The following is a 22,226-nucleotide window of genomic DNA, read 5'->3' as shown; positions in this document are numbered from 1 at the left end:
GCAATCATTTCGCAACTTGTCGTGATTACACGACCTTACCCGGACCATGTGGACAGTTTCTTGTCTTCCGAATCCAGCGCCCGATCGTCCTCTTTTTCTCGTATTTCTCACGGCACTCCTGATGGTCCCCAGTCAGGACCGTAGATCACTCGAGAGAGGTCTGTTCGGAACTAGTGAAGTTCGGATGATCGGCTGCCAGACGAGGGTCTATTGGGCAAGAGCTCTCCCGATCGTTGCAGTCGTTCACTCTGTCGTCGGGACCTCTCCCACTGGATCCACGAGTCGCTGATGGGCCCCACGCTTGGGACGCCAATTGTTAAAACCTGTGTCGGGTCGGGGACAATCGATATTTGCCCGGCGGTATTGCCTCTGTGACCCTCTAGTTATTTAATCAATGAAGAGGCAGGCGCTGGAGACTGGAAAGCAGGAAACAAGGTTTTTATTCTCTCCGGAGGAGAACACAACAAAACCGGCAGAAGGTATCGTTCTGAGGTGCTCTGGATACATTTCTGAGGCCTGGCCTCTTATACACTGTTTTATGACTTTATTGTAGATTACACATTCATGTTAAAGCTTTGATGTATGGAAAAGACATTCCCGGAACTCCCCTTTGGGCCCGTTCCCACACACATTTACAGTTGAAGTCCCCACCCTAGTCACAACAGGTGATGAGTATCACGCAGCTGGATATTCCGCCGATTCACGGAATGTGGGGGGTTTGATCGGATCTCATGGAGTGGGGGCTTTGATCAACCCGGGGATCCTTTGATGGGGGAAACTTTCTATTGTACGGGGAGGGGCAAGGAATGGTATCGGCAGAGCTGGGTGTCGGCCTGGGAACGGGGACGACAAAACGGGCACACGGGGAAGAAGGGGGTTTGCATCTAAGGGCCGGAGATCATGAAAGGGAAGCAGGGGGGTGTCGCGCTGGGAACAGGATGAGGGCCTGGGGCAGAGCAGCGCCGAAGAGGGGTTTATGACTCAAGGCAGGTGCAAGCAGGGGGTGGTCAGCGTGCAGGCTTAGTGAAGGCGAAGGGCTATGTCAGGGGCCAGCGGCATGCAAAAGGGTTCGTTCTGATCGGGGCATCTTAAAAAAATGGCGGGCGCGCACGACAAAAGTGTGGCATCAGGGGAAGAGGCAAGATGGCGCAGATAATGTTCACCAAAACGTACTAATTTTCAACATCCGCATTCGTCTGTTCCAGAACTAATGGATTGTGTATGGGGAAGCATGCAGTTACATTTTTTATATATATATATATATATATATATATATATATATATATAATATATATATATATATATATATATATATATATATATAAACAATATCCTGTCTATTAAGCCCTTGACGCTGCAATTACCACAGGTACCGATCTCTCGGACACCAAAGTTCGTGAAATGAAGTGGTTTATTTTCTTCTCTCCACCAGCATGACGCGTTTCAGCTGTCTTAAAACAGCCTTGATCACATGGCATCAAAATACAAATGGGAGTGCTTAAATACTGTGATAATTAAGATTGACATCAAACACATGGTTTAACTGACATGGAACAAATACGATCCTATTTCACAAAATAATGAGAGGGAAAAGTGACACAAATAAACTGATGCAACCAAACCCATTTAAAGACGGCATCGTGAAATGATCTAACATCATAATGATGGGTTCCAACAACCAAATTGTCACATGTAAACCGTAACTGTAATCAACGCTAAGTTTGATAAGAGTGCTCATGTATAAAATCATAGTGATGAAATAGTATTTTTCTATTTCAAATGAGCGCATCTAAAACAGTCGGACATGTGAACCTCGTACCTTCTCATTAGTGATGACATAAATGTCAACATTGCCTCCATTCTAAGTCAGTTAATTAAAAGGGAATAACAAAACCCGTGCCTGATGCCAAATTGAAGTGCAAGTGCATAAAACAATTAAAGTGCATGGTAATTGCGCAATAATTACAAATTTTCAATAAAAAGTAAATATAAAACCATCAAGATGATATATAATGGTAAAATTTGCGCGAAAATTTCATATATGTACACAGATATAAACATTGAAACACAAAAGCTGATTATGGGAACCTTACTACAGCCATAGTGACCATAATTACATATGTCCTATTTGATTTAAGGAAAACTTCCTAGGTGTAAATTTATAACCGGCTTTAGAGAACCTACACCTACTCTCTAATTGTGTGTGTTTTATCTTAAAATTCATATGATTCAAAGGGCTCATATATACAAAGTGAGAAAAAGCTAAACTACTGAAACAAGAAAAAAGAAAAGGTATAGTCCAAAATGTAGTGCCAATCCTACTCTGATGGTGTCAAGATGTGAAATGAGACCAATACAGATCATTTAGATTTACAGTTTATTGACGCTGGAACTTATTAATATATATATAGTTTCATATAGTGCAAACATTGCCCAAGGGCATTGGAGCGTTTTACATGAGAACCAGAGTACATTACATAAGGTCAGATTCATTATATTTTAAGCACAAGAGAGTAAGTAATTTGCCCAAAGCCATTACCTGGACTCGATCCAAAGTCGGCATATCTGGCCATTAGGCCACATCCGCATTTCTCAATTTATGTGTAAAAGTCATACACAATTGAGATGATTATGTATGATCACATATAGTGACAACATTTTTGTGAAGTTGAAAAACAGAGGGTAAAAAAACATCAGCAACAAATACTGGAAGGTTCACATGGAGTCTTACTTGGGAATACTTGCAAGGGTTGAAAGCAGGACTTATGGAAATAGTTCAGCACCTCTGCACCAGTGATGCTGGAACAATTTTCAGAGCGGGGGTGCTGACATCAATGTTACATCACTGGAGTCATAGGGAGTGTGAAGAATCCGAGCTTCACACAAAGTGTAGCAAATGTATTCAGCAGGAGAGTAGTAAGTGTGTAGTATGTAGCTGGTGGTGCATTTTGGAGCTGTGTGTTGCAAATATATTACTAACGTATCATACGGAAGCTCGCTGTCATTTACAGACCTCACATCTCCATTGAAATGGCCACATACATACAGTTTTACTGCTAAACCTCTATAGCACACACATGTGTTTTATGGCACATGTGTTGAACACAGGGTTCAGTGAGTATTTATAATTTGTGCATCACCAAGCAAAAGTGTCTGGATTTGTTTTGATCCTCTTAAAATCTTTATTCCATTCAAATTCAAATGTGCAACATTTTTGCTTTCCTAACTGCTGATATATTGTGAATTAAGTGTATTTACAGGTATCTGAATGTTGTGTGTTACAACAAATAACATCTAACAGCCTTTTATTTCTTTCACACTCTCTATAACATGGTTCACTAAACTGATCCTCTCACTTGGAAGTCACAGAAAAAAAAGTAAATACCAATCCCCTGTTGAAACAATATGCAGCAAATTATCAGAAACATAGCTTCAAATGTTACCTCTGTCCTCGAAGCATAGCAAACATGACAAGATAAATACAAAATGTAAAGGCATTTTTATGTATACCTCTTTCGTGATCCACCAGGAATGGGCTGGAGAACCACAAATGGATCATGACCTGAAGTTTGTTGAACAGTGCTTTGGGGTACTTAAACGTTGTGGGTTTAAAAACGGTTGTTCCAAATCCAGTAGCTTCTTGGGGTTTGACAATAATGTTGAAGGGACTACTGGAGAAACCACGTTGTCCATATTTAAGGATATTTCCGGATGCGAATGTAATTCAGGGGGGCTGGGTTTCATTATAGTGAAAATGGCCTTGCCCTTTGCACCAGTGAAGACAAACTGCGAAAGTTCACAAAGGGCAAAAATCCAGAAGTTTGCTAAAGTTTAGCAGCGAATATAATGTTTCCATGCCCCTAATCCACAGAAACACATACAACCTCATCTCCATTTACATTTGCACCCCTATTAATCTCTTTCTCAAGCACATTCATATTACATTCGTCAATCCAGTCAAGTCATTTGTTAAAAGACATGTCTTTGCACAGTCAGTGAGTGACAGAGTGACAGAGAGGATTCCTTCCTGCCGGGTCTCGAAGAGTGACTGCTCCACTCCAGGCGAGGATCCCATTGTATTCATGGCCACAGGTACCACAGGGAAGAGAAGGCAGCAGGGTCATGTGCACCAGCCGGCTTTGTTATAAATACAAATAAGGGGCGTAGAATCCCTCTCACAGCAAAGATTAGAGAGTTATTATAAGGCAGATTTAGGGGGACAATGAACAGAACAGTAGGCATGGGAGTTACCAGGTTGCCTTGGAAACAGAAGATGCAAACTCAGGAAGGACTCCTGGTGGGAGCTGGTGAGGGCATGCTGGCACAGGAGCCAGCCTGTGCACGCTGATCATCTCTCCAAACAGTGCCCTTTGAAGCTTGCATTCACAGTGGAGCACATCTGGAGGATTCACTGTATCACGAACAACACCTGGGATCTGGTAGTTTTAGTGAGAAAGGGAAGGTGTGCCGCGAGCCGTGCATCTACAAAGGCTTGTTTCCACTCAAACCTAATCCTTAAAGCCTAGTGACCTTTGCCACCGGGCAAAGTCGCATTTCTATTTAATAGGAAATTGTTTGGAGTTCAGATTGCAATAATATTGATGCTCCTACATGAAGTGCATTGTAAACTGTAAGTTCGCCTAGAAGGGTTTCTTTTTTTTTTATAAACAATTTTATTGATTTTAGACAAGGCAAAAAGACCGGCAATACAGCACAGTACAGTAATAAGAAGAAGTCCCACATTTGATTAGGTGGTAAACCCTTATAAATCATGACCTCGAGGTCCCAAGTAGCACATACAGTCGATCAAGCAAAACAAAGCCAAGCTATCTGACCCATCCATTTGCCCCAGACCTTACGGTATTTCTTCGGACAGCCCTGTGCTTCATATGGGGGTATTTCCTGTTTGGCACACCAGTCTACCCCTTATGCCACTTCTTGACGCTAGGTGGAATAGGGCGTTTCCAATTGGCGGCTATGTCCTGTTTAGCTATGATCATCGCTGTATTAAAGAACAGTTTTTCCTTCCTGGATCCATCCAGCCCATCTGTGATCCCCAGGACCGTGTGTAGTGGGTCATGGGGGATCTCCCAACCCAGGACCTCTGTGAGTTCCTGTCCTATACACCCCCAGAATTGCGTCAAAAGGGGACATGCCCAAACCATGTGGAAGAAGTCTGCCTGGTCTTGGCCACATCGCATACAGGAGGCAGTTGGGTATAGGCTGGCCCTGTAAAGGTGAGCGGGGGTTACGTAGGCAGCGTGCAAATAGTACAGTTGGATCAGGCGGAGCCTGCCCGATGCAGTGACCGTCTTAGGTGCCATGAGTGCGTCCCTCCAATCATCCTCCTCCAGTGGACCCACCCAGTCTTCCCACTGGCTTCTGAGCTGCTCCAGTGTGGTTGGGGTGTTGTTGGTTTATGAGCGGAGCTCGTCATGAGCACACCTGTTTTCGAACGTTCAGCACAGCGGGGAAATTATCCCCGCGTACGAACGTTCCAACGGTCATGACGAGCTCAGCTCGTCATGAGCACAGCTCAACCGCGCCTCATGACGAGCTCAGCTCATGACGAGCTGAGCTCGTCATGAGCACGGAAAGTGTTAAAGCAAGTACTATCTTCATCATTCACCCACCTAGTCCCCAAAAATCTGTCCAACCTCCCCATGGTGACCCTTCATGTTTCCCTGTAAGTGCACCATTGGTTTCATACTTTCTCATGAACGCTTTTTTTCAACATTCCCCCTTTCCCCCCAATTCTTCCCTAGAAGAGGTTGGACTCGCTTACTTCGGTCGCTCACTACAATTCTGGTAGAATTTCCCTCCGCATATGATACTGCTACCCTCACATAGGTGATATCTATAATAGACATTTATCTATGTTGTGTTGTTAGATCAATATAATCAAGCATTTATTATGTAACTTCCATGATGATAATTACTGTTATAAAGGTAAACAATAATAATGGTATATTGCCTTTAAAATCTGCTTTTCACTGTAAAGTAAGCCAGGCCTACTACCTTTGTCATAACTTTTCAAAATAAACATATCAGACTAATAGCATTTACCATACCTTCTCCCAATGCACCAATCAGTACCATAGCCTTTATCGTTGGTTTGTCACCATAACAATCTCACACCCACTGTATTGAGCATATGGTTACCTACAAGGCAGATACCCATCAGGCATAACACTGCAAATATGTACAAAATTGCACTTGTCAAAACAATTCACTACCCTCCCAAAAGGGGCCAAAAAGGATTATTACAGTGTCAACTCTCCTACCCCCAGAGTTAGTCAGAGAGGATAAACAACACAAAATTATTTACTTTCTGCGGTAATCTGTGAGATTCCATGTAAGAAATATTTGTCTACAGGCTTTAACACAGTATAATAGCAATCAACCTTAAAAGACCTATTGTCCTTATGATATGTTTTTCACAATAAATAAACCAGGCCTACTGCCTTTGGAACACACTGTCATAATAAAAAGAGTAGCCTTATGGCATTTGACTTATTTTTCCAATGATCTAATCAGTCCTTAATCCTTTATCAATGGCTTGTCGCCATAACCAAATTCAGAAGATTTGTATTGAGCATAAGCATTGGCACAGGGCAATACATTGGATACTATCACTTCTTTTAAGGGGAAGTACGCACCTTCAACCAAATAAAAAGTATGTATAGATTAACATATAGGCAGAGCCTATACCCCTCAGTACTGCTTGGTAAGGTTCCATTTCTGTTTCTCACCTAAGGGCTGGCAAAAACTGCTCTCTCAAGTCAGACCTAAAAAGACATGTTTCAGGCTCTTTATTTTACATGATGCCAACACTAGGTGGGAACCTAAGCCTTACGCTGACATACAGAAGTACTAGCATGCAGAAGGGGTGACAGCAGCAGTGTTCAGCATGTATGTGTGTATGTATGCATATATTTATGTAGATGGTATTTCTATAGCGCAAACCCAGCCAAAAGATATCAGATCGCTGTGCATGGTCAAAGACAAAAATTAAGTAAAGTAGCAGGAGGAGAAGAAGCAGGGCTGTGGGTGGTTAATGCATAGTGATGTCGTGTTCTTAGCAGAGGTGAGTGTTCAACTCTTTCCTAAAAGAGGAGTGATGCAGGACTGTTCACATGGGGCTTGCCCCACACATTGCTGGAGTTACGTCTGTTTTCAGACACACCAATTTTGCGCCTACCGATATGCTAGGAATACTGACGTATCTGTAAATCCTTGCGACTCATAGCACCGCACAGTAAACACAAGCAATCCATGGTGTCGCAAGGATGGCGCTATGAAAAGTGTTGCATCGCTGTTTTCCACCAGTGATGCAACACTCTTCATAAATGAGGCCCTCTGTTTAATACTCAGGGTTGCAAAAGGGGCATAGACACAGTTTCAGCATCCTTCTAAACCACAAGTAATTTATGGAAGCCTGTATCTGCTGGGTGTGGAAGACATAGTTTGGCAGTTTGATTGGAAAACAAGGTGCCTGTAAGAAATTGGATTATTATTTGGAAGGTTGACTATCCACCTCAAGGAGCAATCACAAATCATGTCAGGGTGAACCCTCAAAGGCGCTAAATGAACCTGAGCTAAAGGCCTGGAAGCTATGGCACTGAGCAGACGCGCTTAACTTAGCGCAATGTGTCAATTATTTATGGAGTACCAAAACAGAAATAAGTTGAAAAGGCAAAACAATAAAAAAACCTCAACCTGAATTAATGGAATAAAATGTACTAAACAAAATTACACAAATGTGACAAAAATCGGATATGAGGAAATGTAGATGTTGTTATTCTTTAACGTTGTAGGTAGGAATAGTGCAAAAAATCACAAAGGCCAATGCTTGTCAGTAGTTTTAGTAGACCAGCACCTAGGCGCAAATTGAGGCTGACAGCGATTGAACAGAGGTCGAATACACCAATCAGGTTTGTCCTGGTCAAAAATTTTACCTTCTGACTTTGTCCTCAAAGTCCCAATCTACCAGATGAGTTCACTTCTAAATGCCCCTGGAACTTCAGGTGAGGCGCTTAGAGACTCATAGGGTTAGGCAGAGGCCAGCAGCAGGGTACAGTCAGGTCCTGTTGTTGCTGATCAGCTGGGAAGTTTCAGGAAAGGCCTTTTGTAAGTTGTTGTACCTCTGAAGTTTGAACAGGAGGTCGCTGTTGTGGCCCTTAGAGTCTACTTTTTTGTCCTGGGTAAGAAGGAGCATGTCTAGTACTTCAGGGCTCCTCTTAGGTAACAGCCAGCAGGTCCTATCCTTTTTTCTTCCCCAGACACTCGTCACCAGCCGACTGGACTACGGAAACGCCCTCTACGCCGGAACCACAGCCAAGCTACAGAAAAGACTCCAGCGCATCCAGAACGCCTCCGCCCGACTCATCCTGGATGTCCCCCGACGCAGCCACATCTCCAGCCACCTGAGGAACCTGCACTGGCTCCCCGTTGACAAGAGGATCACATTCCGGCTCCTCACCCACGCACACAAGTCTCTCCACGACCTGGGCCCCAAGTACCTCAACGACCGCCTAACCTTCTACACGCCCACCCGCCAGCTACGGTCCACCAGCCTCGCCCTCGCAGCCGTACCACGCATCCGAAGAGCCACCGCCGGAGGAAGATCCTTCTCTTACCTGGCTGCCAAGACTTGGAACTCCCTCCCCATCCACCTTCGGCTGACCCAGGACCATCTCGCCTTCAGGAAACAACTCAAGACCTGGCTGTTCGAGCAGTACCATACCCCTCCCCCCAAGCGCCTTGAGACCCTCCCGGGTGAGTAGTGCGCTATACAAATTGCATGATTGATTGATTGATTGATCCAGAAAGTGTTCAGAAGTGGGTGTCTGGAGATGTCACTTTTATTCCAGGCACGAGCTAAGGGGTAGTAATGATTCCATGATTCCTGGGCACACCCTAATCAATGGGGTAAAAGTTTCTGGGATCACCCTAACCATGTTGGGTGTTTTCAAGTTGACTCTGAGTGCCGTGGGTGTGTACTGTGGTACTCCTGGTCTCCTCCCACATTTCACACTAAAATCCAGTTTGGGGCAGCCAATCTACACACAATAACCCATAGATATAAGTCTAGTAGTACACAAGTAGGCTTTTCCAACAGACAGTGGATACACAAGAATTGTTTTTGGCATCCTCTTTTCCCTTCCTTCCGAGTTTGCCCCCAGAGCAATATGTAAAATCCAGAGACAGCTGTCTGTTGGGACAAAGCATGTCCTTCAGCAACACGCCAGTGGATACAGAAGAATTATCTTGGTATCTTGTTCTCAGCCTTTCACTGGCATTCCACAGAGTTATATTAAAACCCAGAAGACCTGTCAAGCAGGCTTTGACACTGTAATGTCAAAAAGGCAGCTCAAAGCCCCCAAACTACATATCTGGTGGATTCAGAGAGCAGTCTCTGTCCATTCTGGTCAGCCTATTGTTTCCTCTTGGGAAGCATTTCACACCTTTTTTCATGCGTGTTTAAATACTAATTACGAGCTGGTAGGAGTTTGAGAGCAAATACAGGGAACATCCATTACGATGTGGTGTTTACACCGCACTACCATTACAACGATGGTTTTACAACGCAAGTCGTTACCACGACTTACGCTGGAGGGCGTTCTAGGCTAAGGTATGGTAGATTCACTATTCCAACACCTTCCCTACTGTACGTAGGCTGGTGTTGGAATAGTAAATTTTACTATTCCTAAGTCCAGCACCCTACAGCGCAAGTCGTGGTAACGACTTGCGTTGTAAAACCAGCGTTGTAATGGTAGTGCGGTGTAAACACCGCGTTGTATTGACATACAACCGCAAATACAAACTGGCCTCTAAGAACATCAGACAGTGTAAAAGTACTTTTCCTTAATATTTATTACAAATCTGACTTCACTATTGAATTGGTTTATGAATAACTATTAAAATTGTTGATTAAATATTGCCTAGCTAGTCCTATTCCTGAGATACAGTATTAGGATTTTAATCTGCACTCTTTTTTCTATATATGACAACTAGGCCTGCCACACACAAAAACAGCTTCTAGGTGTTAACATTCCATTCCTACATATCATACTTTCAGACACTATGCACCCTGCCTGGTGGGCTCTAAGGCATACATAGTGGTGGCTTACTAATATTTAAGAGAGAAGTTTTGAGCTGACATAGGTTTATTATGACAGGTCAAATTATAGTGTTTAAAATGCAACAGTCAGGTTACGATGTTAGGCTTGCAGCCATGTTTCACACTGTCACTGTAGTGGATGGCATAACAGGTGGTGCAGTCCATAAAAAACTAAAAGTGGCTCTGCACTCAAATGCTGTAATAAACTAATTATTAATGAAGATTTATATCCAGCATTTAAAACCAATGATTTTTTTTTAGCAAATTGTGATACTAAATGTCAACAATTTGATACAAATTACATGAACATTGCGTCTTCCAAATAAATAACATTGCCAGTCAAGGTACTGGAAAAAATGTTCTCCTTTTATTCTTTATTTTTTATTCAAGATTTCTATCAGTAAAAGCAGCACAGAATTGATAGCTGACGCAACGCGTTCGTCCCAAATGGGACTTCTTCAGGCTTTAACATGTTTAGAATATGACACATAGATGCCTCTTGTCAGGCTGTAGCAAAACGGTATCCTATAACGTTAAACCTCTGTATATTTCGAATATGACACACATAAACTTGGTATCAGGCTCAGAACAACACGAAATAATATTTTAACTGGTGAACGGGATATGTATCTCCCAATGTCACATTCAGATGTCCCTTTCCAGAAGAAAAAAAAGGCGATGCGGTCCAATAGGAACATTTCACTTACAGGCCCTGGGTACAATTTGTACCATATACTAGCGACCAGATAAGTCAATTCTGCCATGCTTATAGAGGGAGCATGGGCACTTTACAACTGGTTAACAGGGTTAAATTGCAAAGAGGCTAAATGCAAGCAAAAATATAGGTTCCAGCATTATTTATTGAGTGGTACCTGTAAAAATATTGGTCCTTCTCTGTTTATTGCCTAGGAGTGCATTATGCACTCATGTTTGAAGATATACCTTCTGGCAAGAGGCAGCTATTACATAGTCTTCAGAGCCGGTGAGGTGTAGTTATGTATCGTAAGATGCAGAAGTTGACTTGCTGCTACATTTAACATTTTTGGAGTCATCTTAAGTAAATATTGATATCCCATGGTGTTGCCCACTTGCATTATCTAGATGTGATATGAGTCAGGAGGTAGCATGGACTTTCTGTGGGAGTCCAAGATAAGGCAAGATGCACTGGAGAGTCCTGCTGGTGTGGGTTTGATAAATTGGTTGACTTGAGCGATTATTGTGAGGGCTGGATCCAGGATGATTCCAAAGTTCCATAATGTGGAGAAGGTTGTTAGCGGCATTCCTAGTTCGTCAGGCCAGTTTGTTAATGAGTTGTAGTTTTTCCACCACCCACATGTTAGAATTGCTGTTGTTGAGGGATTCAGATTGAGATTACCCCGTTACCCACTGGATTGTGGCTTTGAGGCAGTTATCTGAATTTGAGAGATCAAGGTCATTTGGTTGATCCATTTTGAGGATTATCTCTGTCATCAGCAGAGGTGCAGCATGTGAGGTTGTAGGAATTGATGAACTCTGTGAGTGGTTTGGTGAGCAAAAATAGTCAGATAATTGAGACTTATGGAACCCTCTCTATGTTGTATGGGTTGGCGGAGAATGGGGGGGTAATGCTTGATCTGTCATTAAGACACGAGTGGATCAAGTGAAGGGTATTTACTTTTTTTCTGCTCAGCAAGGTTTCATGATGTACATTGTCAAGTATGACTGGTAGGTCCTAAAGAATTAGTGCTTTCACTCCTTCTGTAGTTTTCAGGACAAATTGGCCATATCATTATAATGTCTAAAGGTTAAAGAGATTTTATTAGTGCTATGATATTTGTTAGGTCTCTGTGCACTCTACAGTACATGTATTAATGTATTCAGAACCCATTAGTAATATCAGTGGTAACAACTACGGGTGTGACACATTTGCATAATTTGATTTTGCGTAATGATGTGAAATTTTGCAAAAATCACATGAAATGAAGAAAAATGCAAAACCAGCATTTAGTACTATGCTTAAGCGCAAAATGCATCCTTGCATCCATTTTGGATGTGAGGACGCATTTTACACTAAAACAAGCACAAAAAACACCAGTGCTGCGATTAACAGGCACTTACATTCTGGTCGTTTCTGTTGGTCTGTTGGTCCTATGCTCCTGTGCTAAAACTTTGCTGTGAATACGGCATAATTATGCCACATAACATAACGGCAACATTTTTTAAATTTTGCGTAACAAGCTTAATTTGAAATCACCAGGTTTAGTTAAGATTACGCCAGCATAACTGAAATTTCGCCAGAGCATAGCAACGACCCTTGCTAGGAATACTCTGTCTGTGACCCATTGCAGCCATCTTTATGTATTCGGTGGTAAAGACAGGGCCACTGCCTATCTAATGTGCATCCTGATGTGCTTACCAGGTGTGTTGATTAGTGGAAGTGAGCTAAATTACTGTGGACTTGCAACATTATCAACGTTTTGATGTGAATGAGTAATAGAAATGTCTGCACAATCACCAGACTGTTTACGGCTTCTCCAGATTCTAAGAGCTTCTCCTATATGTTGTAAGCTTGAGTAATGTCGACTGTCTGACATTTCTGTCTCTCTTTTACTCTGACTGTTTATCTGCCTCTCTCTGTCCATCCCTCTGCCACTCTGTCCATCCTTATGCCTTTCTGTCTGTCTGTTTCCCTATCTCTCTGCCTGTCGCTCTGCTTGATCTCTGTCCTTCCATTCCCTCTCAGACTGTCCCTCTGCCTGTCTGACGATCCCTCTGCCTCTCTCTGTCCATCCTCTGCCTCTCTGTCCATTATTTGCCTCTCTTTGTTCCTCCTCTGCCTCTCTCTCTTAATACTCTGCTTCCCTCTGTTCATCCTCTGTCCATCCCCTGCCTCTCTCTCTTCATCCTCTGCCTCTCTCTGTCCATCCACTGCCTCTGTCTGTTCACCCGGTGCCTCTCTGTCCATCCTCTGCCTCTCTCTGTCCATCCTCTGCCTCTCTGTTCATCATCTGTCTCTCTGTTCATCCTCTTCCTCTCTTTCCATCCTCTGCCTCTCTCTGTCCATCCTCTGCCTCTCTGTTCATCATCTGTCTCTCTGTCCATCCTCTGCCTCTCCCTGTCCATCCTCTGCCTCTCTGTCCATTATTTGCCTCCCTTTGTTTCTCCTCTGCCTCTCTCTCTTAATACTCTGCTTCCCTCTGTTCATCCTCTGTCCATCCTCTGCCTCTCTCTGTCCGCCCTCTGCCTTGCTCTCTTCATCCTCTGCCTCTCTCTGTCCGTCCTCTGCCTCGCTCTCTTCATCCTCTGCCTCTCTCTGTCCATCCTCCGTCTCTCTCTGTTCACCCTGTGCCTCTCTGTCCATCCTCTGCCTCTCTCTGTTCATCCTCTGCCTCTCTGTTCATCATCTGTTTATCTGTTCATCCTCTGCCTCTCTTTCCATCCTCCGCATTTCTCTGTCCATCTTCTGCCTCTCTCTGCCCATCCTCGGCCTCTCTGTCCATCCTCTGCCTCTCAGTCCATCCTCTGCCTCTCTCTGTCCATTCTCTGCCTCTCTCTGTCCATCCTCCGCCTCTCTCTGTTCACCCTGTGCCTCTCTATCCACCCTCTGCCTCTCTGTCCATCCTCTCCGTCTCTGTCCATCCTCTGCCTCTCTCTGTCCATCTCTCTGCCACTCTCTGTCCACACTCTGCCTCTCTCTTTTTATCCTCTGCCTCTCTGTTCATCCTCTGCCTCCCTCTGTTCATCCTCTGCCTCCCTTTGTTCATCCTCTGCCTCTCTCTCTTTCCATCCTCTGCCTCTCTGTCTATCCTCTGCCTCTCTCTGTCCATCTGCTGCCTCTGTTCATCCCTCTGCCACTCTGTCCATCCTTATGCCTTTCTGTCTGTCTGTTTCTCTATCTCTCTGCCTGTCTCTCTGTCCTTCCATTTCCCTCTCAGTCTGTCCCTCTGCGGTCTCTTGATCCCTCTGCCTCTCTCTGTTCATCCTCTGCCTCTCTCTGTTAATCTTCTACCTCTCTGTCCATCCTCTGCCTGTCTAACCTCTGCCTCTCTGCCCATCCTCTGCCTCTCTCTGTTCATCCTCTGCCTCTCTCTGTCCATCTTCTGCCTCTCTCTGTCCATCCTCTGCCTCTGTCTATCCTCTGCCTCTCTGTGTCCATCCTCTGCCTCTCTGTCCATCTTCTGACTCTCTCTGTCCATCCTCTGCCTCTCTCTGTCCATCTTCTGCCTCTCTCTGTCCATCCTCTGCCTCTCTCTGTCCATCTTCTGCCTCTCTGTTCACCCTCTGCATCTCTGTCCATCTCTGCTTCTCTCTGTCCATCCTCTGCCTCTCTCTGTTCATCGTCTGCCTCTCTCTCTGTCCACCCTCTGCCTCTCTGTTCATCCTCTGCCTCTCTGTTCATCCTCTACCTCTCTGTTCATCTCTGCTTCTCTCTGTCCATCATCTGCCTCCCTCTCTCCATCTTCTGCCTCTCTGTTCACCCTCTGCATCTCTGTCCATCTCTGCTTCTCTCTGTCCATCCTCTACCTCTCTCTGTCCATCTTCTGCCTCTCTCTGTCCATCCTCTACCTCTCTCTGTCCACCCTCTGCCTCTCTGTTTATCCTCTGCCTCTCTGTCCAACTCTGCTTCTCTCTGACCATCATCTGCCCCTCTCTGTCCATCTTCTGCCTCTCACTGTCCATCCTCTGCCTCTCTCTGTCCACCCTCTGCCTCTCTGTTCATCCTCTACCTCTCTGCCCATCTCTGCTTCTCTCTGTCCATCCTCTGCCTCTCTCGGTCCATTTTCAGCCTCTCTCTGTCAAGCCTCTGCCTCACTCTGTCCATCTCTTTGCCTCTCTCTGTCCATCTTCTGCCTCTCTCTGTCCATCTTCTGCCTCTCTCTGTCCATCCTCTGCCTCTCTCTGTCCACCCTCTGCCTCTCTCTGTCCATCTCTCTGTTTCTCTCTGTCCATCCTCTGCCTCTCTCTGTCCATCTCTTTGCCTCTCTCTGTCCATCTCTTTGCCTCTCTCTGTCCATCCTCTGCCTCTCTCTGTCCACCCTCTGCCTCTCTCTGTCCATCTCTCTGTTTCTCTCTGTCCATCTTCTGTCTCTGTGTCCATCTCTCTATTCCATTTCAATACGCTTCTCTACCTATATGAGTTTCTTGTTCTCTTTAAGTCGTCATCAGTCTGACGTATAATACGTTCATATATTGTAACATTTCTTTTAGAATCATACGGTTTCCTTGGCAGCTGAGTAAGGTCAAGGTGAGGAGGACCATTGCCGAAGCCCTGCAGGTCTGGAGCGACGTGACCTCACTGACCTTTACCGAAGTGCACGAGGGGCGAGCAGACATTATCATCGACTTCACCAGGTGAGCCATGATGGAAGGAAAGCAGGGGCAGAAAGTGGGGAGAATAAAGGAAAGGACAAGAGGAAGAATGGCTCAAAATAGATTATGAGCAGAATAAGAGAAAGTGATGTAGAACAGGTGAATGGAAAAAAGGCATGAATAAAGCAATGATTAAAAGAATGTCGAAAGGGAAAAGGGGAAGACAATAAAGGCAGGAAAAAGGAATGGAGGAAGGAAATGAAAGTGGTAGAAATAAAGGAAAGAGAATGGAAGTGGGGGAGTGAAACTAAATAGATGGAGATGCAAGGTACCGGGATTGAGATTGGGAACCAAGAGGGAAAGAGAGGAGGAGAGGGTGGAAGAATGGAAAAGAAGGACAAAAGAAATGGAGGAAGAAAGGATCAGGATAGTGAGAGGACCGAAGAAAGGACAGATTGGGAAAAGAAAAAGAAAGGAGGGAAGGATTATATAAATGAATGAACAGGACAGCGAGTGGACTGGAGAAAGGGCAGATTGGGAGAGAGAAAGAAAAGAAAGGACGAAAGCATTGGAGAAATAATGAAAATGATAGCGAGTGGACAAAAGGAAGGACCGATTAAGGGCGGATTGGGAGAAAGAAAGACTGGAAAGAAAGGACATAAATGAAGGAACGAGATACAGAGAGAGGGCAAAAGAAAGGAAGGATTAAGGACAGATTGCGACAAACAGAAAGAAAGAAAAGAAGGAAGGAAGGAAGGAAGAAATGGACAAGAAGTAGGCAGAGCAAAGTGACGGGGACAGAAAGGGGGGACATAGGATGGAAGAGTGGGAGAATGAGTTATGGTAGACATGGAGAGGAAAGAGTAGTGATAACGTTAAAAAAGAGGGAATCGAGTGAAAGGGGATGAAAGTAAAGAGGGGAGGGGCTCATGAAGAAAGAGTTGAGACAAATGTGCAAGTGAGAGAAGGTGGGAGAAATCAGGAAAGGGAAGGTGGATCTGCTGATAGAAGAAAAGGGAATCATGTGGAAGCAACAGGAGCGGGCGGCTCAAGGATGGGAGTGAAGAGAGTGGAGAAAGAAGGAGGCGTGGCAGAAAGAAGGATGACAACATTAAAATTACAATCGATATGACGTCAGTAGTTCTTTTGTTTTTGCAAAGTGTCCTTTGCTTTCCTCACTGAAGGAAGAAACCTGTGCTCCTCCCACAGGTACTGGCATGGCGACAACCTGCCGTTCGATGGCCCTGGGGGAATCTTGGCTCACGCCTTCTTTCCAAAGACCCATCGCGAAGGAGACGTCCACTTCGACTACGACGAGACGTGGACCATCGGGAACAGTCTAGGTAAAAGGGGTTCTATTCTTGAGCCAGGCTATGAAGGGTCAAGAACCCTAACACTCATTACAGAGGCAGCAGTCAGGAAGCGCCACAGTATTAAAGAGCGCATGCGCGCACACGCGTGTTCGTGTCTTCTTCAAGCGCCACACGGACGTCAAGAGATGCCACATCCTCACCAGCCATTCTTACTCTGCCCAGGTGTAACAGGGGTGCCATATTCCCCAATGCATGGCAGGAAATTATCCATTCTCACCTACTTGGGCAGTAAAAGACAGCTGTGGCTGTAGGTTAGTGCTCCTCACTCACTCTTGAGCTATGGTGCCATTGCACTTGCTGCACTAACGATCTCTAGGCCCTGGGGCTGTATGACAATACCGCATATGCCTTTACCACGCATGCCTTTACCACACACCCCTTTACAATGCCACCTTTACCAATCATGCCTTTCCCATGCAGATGCCTTTACCACATATATTAAGAAACCACCCCAAAACCCACCAACCCCCTTTATTCCAAATTACCCTTATAACTCTTTTCCACTACCCAACCCAAACCCTAAAATTATTCTTACCACCCTTTACCGCTAAACCCTAACATTACCCTTACACCCCTTACCAATACCCAACCCTAAACTCTAAAATTATCCTTACCACCCTTTACCCCTATACCCTAACATTACCCTTACCACCCCTTACCAATACCCAACCCTAAACTCTGAAATTACCCCTACCACCCATTGTGACCACTTACCCAAACCATATAATTTCCCTTAGCATTTTATATATACTTACACTTACCTTTATATAATTGCCATGCATGGTGAAGGAATGCGCGGTAAAGGCATTGTGTGGAAAAGGCTGTTACTCCAATTTGCCTCAGCATCCCAAAGAGGGCTCGCTGCCCTGAAAATTCTCTGTACCTAGCAATCTTTTACCCATAATCTGCCCAATCCAGCACACTTCATTAGCAATACTTTGCTCATTTTATCTTATCCCAGGGCTGGTGTCACCACAAGAGAGCACCTAATTATAGTAAATGACCTTAAAAATGGCCTTGCTTCTAGAGAAGCTCTAAATATCCTTGTACCTGAGCTGCTGGTATCAAAGCTAGGAACGACGTCTGTCTTCTCGTGGTTTCTGCTACGATTTGGTCTTCTCTTTTTATAACATAACTTCTTAAAGTGCATTTTGTCAGCCCTCCATTCTCAGATTATCATCAACACTCAATGAGTGTTCTTCTGTTGCTACAATCCTGTCTAGAAGTAACTTTTCTCTTTCTATGGCTCCAGCTGAGTATTTGCAAAACCACCTTACTATAGCTACTAGGCATTTTATGCGTCAACGGGGTGATTCACAAATATTGGTTGTATATCCGTGATAACTCAGATGGACAGAAAACATGCATGCCACCATTTTATAAGAGGAGAGTGGGAGATTTTAAAATAATAATCGGGAGAATGTAGTCCTGCTATTGACTTCTATTGAAGGAGAGGCAATTTCAGGCGGGAGCCAGCCAATATAAAGCTATTTTTGGCTTAAAAACCAGGTGTCTCCCGCCTGACTCAGGTTTGTTGGCATGTATGAGAAGAGATCATGCTCAGATTTACAAAAACAAATTGAGCATGCATCCAAATGACTAGAGAAGTCTCAGACCTGTGCTTTTCTGCTAAAACACCCCAAATAGCCGCACGGCTAGGGAAATTCATAGAAGCAATCAGGGCAGCCTTGTCACAGAAAACTGAGTCACTAAAACAAAACCAGCCGGGCTTCAAGCAAGAGATATATAATACTCTCCACAAAGTTTTACGTACTTGCACTTTACTGCCATTTTTTTTATAATCGTTTTTAATGTTTTAAACTTCTCTACAGTTCGTAGCAAGTTTGCCTGAGATTTTAACTTTTTTTTTCCTTTTTTCTTCTTCTTTTTTTTCTTCTTTTCTTCTTTTCTTTGGAAGTTTTTTTGTAAAAATAGTATATTGTAAAGATTTTAAGTAATTGAACAATAAAGCTTAACACCAGACTGCAGGCAGAATTGGCTTTTAGCGCGGGTCAGCTGGGCTCACGCCCAAGGCGTGAACCTTCAGAGGGGCGCAAAGAGCTCTCCCTGTGACCTGGCTCCAGTGATTCAGCTCCCCACCCTACTATTATAACACATCCATAATTTTCAACCACTACGTCAGCATTAAACTTGACAAAGCAGGCTCCTCAGCAGTGCAAGCCCCAACACATATACACACACACACAACACACACCAGACAATCCTAATGCACCTTAACCCATTTAACACCGGGGAGCACAAACCAAAACAACTCACTAGGTGGCTTGTTTGCCCTAAATAGATGCCAACAGGAAAGTCCTGTGGCTTACTCCCGACACTCAAACAACAGACCAACAACCAACCAAGCACCACAGTGAATATACACAGACCAGCCAGAACGATACTGGGATACTTTGAATCTAGTCATTGTGCAAACCAAGAGTTGGGTAGACGGGCACCCTTCAGACTGTCAAAGACGCACAGGGGCCATACGCATGGCAAAAGAAATACCCTACACTGTCACTTGCGCAACATGTGGGTGATGCATCTCATTTTTATGGGTGGAAGTCCATATGGGCGAATACCAGTTTCAGTTTTCATTGGTTAAAATCCATGGGGCATATTTTTGTACATTTGACATACACGTTTAATGCGTTGAGTAAAAGAGAGACAGCAGAAAAGCACAATAATAACTAAGATACAATGCATTCCTGCTGGGGCCTTATTTATGAAAAGTGACGCATCGCTGCGTGAAAACAGCGATGCGTCACTTTTCACTGCGCTCTCTCTGCGACATGATTGATGCGTCATATTTATAATATGACGCATCATGTCGCAAGGAGTTACAGATACCTCAGTATTTCTGACGTATCTGTAGGCGCAAAAGTGACGCATTGCTGGGGTGTGTCACAAAAGTGACGAAACTCCAGCAATGCGTCCTATCACATGGGGAAAGCCCCATGTGAAAGGGCTTGCGTCAGTCTAACGCCTGCTGTGAGGCAGGCGCAAGATTTTGACGCAACAGCGTCCTAAAAGTGACGCAGTGAAATCTCATAGATTTCACTGCGTCACTATTACAAGGCTTCTTGCGGGGGAATGCCCCCTCTGCATACATTATACCTGACGCAGGTATAATGTAGCGCAGGGATTTACAAAGTGACGCATCTGCTTAGATGCGTCACTTTGTAAATAGTGCGCAACAGGACGCATGTTTTACGCCACCGAAGAGTCACAAAAATTGACGCATCGGAAGCGGAAAACTGACGCAAGGCCTCATAAATGAGGCACCCGCTGTTTCCCAGCACTAACACACTATGGGCTGCTAGTACCAATGCAGGCACACTTGCAGGATGGTGCAGGGGTGCCTGCATTACAGGCAGGATTAATTGTTTTTGTGTGGGGGGGGACACCTTCCTGCACACAAAGAATCCAAAGAGGTGTATTCCTATTTCTAAGTGTGCTGCAGAATGAAGCAGGCATAGAAAGAGGAGTTAACGAGGAGAAGCATTTCTCCATGTTATATCTGCCTCAGGGAGGTGTAGCTTTCTGACACATTCCCAGGTTTACACGTCTTTGGGAATGCACCAAACTCCCAGGGTGGATCCGTGGGAACACTCATGCTCCACCCATGGAACTCTGCCTGAGGCAAATTAATATGTGGCAGCACTTTGAACTACTTTGTATTACTTTGTATTTATGAAACCACTCAAAACTGCGTAAATGCCAAAAAGGTTTTTGCGTCGGGCTGCGCCATTAAAGGGACACAACCCCCAACGCAAAAGCTTAGTAAATGTACCCCTATATGCAGAACATCTCATTTATATAGGAAACATCCACACAGGGTACATCTCATGATAGTAGGTTGAAATCTATATGGGTGGAGAAATCCATATAGGGTATACATACATAAAACTATGTGTTACAGTTAACAGAAATGCATGTCAGGCTCATGTATTTACACATTTCACATCACAATAACACATGTGAAAATCGAAATTAGGCACATATAATTTACCTATATAAAAATATGTATGTTGAGCATCTCATATTTTAGTATTAATCCAAATGGGGTGCATGCAATCATAGTGGTTTCTGTCCATTATGACTTATCTGATCCTCATAGGTAAAATTCGTAGATGGCACATCTCATTTGCATATGTAGGTTTCCAGATGGGGCTCCTCTTATTTTCCCTGGAATCATCACTGGCACGTCCAAATTGTGTGGAAAGGAATCCACATGTAGAACATCTCAATTACTTGCGTATAGTCTACATTGATCATTTATCATTTTAACCTCCGTGTCTTTAATAAAATCCAGCTTTACTGCCCACCACTCGATCTTCATGGAGATGTCTCAGTAAAGGTGAGTCAAAAGGCATTTGTGATTCTAAAGTGATCTTATGATAACGGAAAATCTCATAGCAAGGCAGAGCTTCCATGGTGGCACCTTTAGAGGGTATGCAACCTTTACCACGCAACTTTTACAACGACCTACCTTTACCACGCAATTTTTACAACGCAGGATCCATTACAACGAAGTACCATTACAACGCATGTTTTTACAACGCAGATACCTTTACAACGCATACCATTACAACGTAAGTATTGGTAAGTATATAATGTTATTAAAAATATTATAGGTTTGGGTTTTTGGGTAAAGGGGTATTTTTAGGGTTCAGGGCTAGGTTTGGATTTTTAGGTAAAGGGGTATTTGTAGGGTTCAGGGCTAGGTTTGGGTTTTTGGGTAAAGGGGTATTTTTAGGGTTCAGGGCTAGGTTTGGGTTTTTGGGTAAAGGGGTATTTTTAGGGTTCAGGGCTAGGTTTGGGTTTTTGGGTAAAGGGGTATTTTTAGGGTTCAGGGCTAGGTTTGGGGTTTTAGGTAAAGGGGTATTTTTAGGGTTCAGGGCTAGGTTTGGGTTTTTGGGTAAAGGGGTATTTTTAGGGTTCAGGGCTAGGTATGGGTTTTTGGGTAAAGGGGTATTTTTAGGGTTCAGGGCTAGGTTTGGGTTTTTGGGTAAAGGGGTATTTTTAGGGTTTAGGGCTAGGTTTGGGTTTTTGGGTAAAGGGGTATTTTTAGGGTTCAGGGCTAGGTTTGGGTTTTGGGGTAAAGGGGTATTTTTAGGGTTCAGGGCTAGGTTTGGGTTTTGGGGTACAGGGGTACAGGGTACAAATAAAGTAAAATTAAATTTAAATTAAATTAAATTAAATTAAATTAAATTAATTTTAATTAATTTACATTAAAAAAATATTATATACTTACCAATACTTACATTGTAATGGTATGCGTTGTAAAGGTATCTGCGTTGTAAAAACATGCGTTGTAATGGTACTTCGTTGTAATGGATCCTGCGTTGTAAAAATTGCGTGGTAAAGGTAGGCGTTGTAAAAGAATGCGTTGTAACGTCATACATTCCCTTTAGAGTTATAGACTGGTAAAGGGT

The 22,226-nt window shown here is 43.9% G+C and overlaps 1 protein-coding gene across 1 annotated transcript in view; it reads left to right on the top strand.

The window, feature by feature from the left end:
- LOC144792670 (stromelysin-3-like) overlaps positions 1 to 22,226 on the top strand; it is a 152,801-nt gene that overhangs the window by 121,224 nt on the left and 9,351 nt on the right. The window contains 2 exon segments of the mRNA XM_078667817.1: positions 15,311 to 15,454; positions 16,622 to 16,755. Coding sequence (XP_078523943.1) covers positions 15,311 to 15,454; positions 16,622 to 16,755 — 278 coding nt within the window.

Source organism: Lissotriton helveticus, chromosome 11 (genome assembly GCF_964261635.1).
Source record: "Lissotriton helveticus chromosome 11, aLisHel1.1, whole genome shotgun sequence".
In the NCBI taxonomy this organism is placed as follows: domain Eukaryota; kingdom Metazoa; phylum Chordata; class Amphibia; order Caudata; family Salamandridae; genus Lissotriton; species Lissotriton helveticus.
The sequence above is the reverse complement of the archived record's forward strand: the minus strand, read 5'-3'. Positions and strand labels throughout refer to the sequence as shown.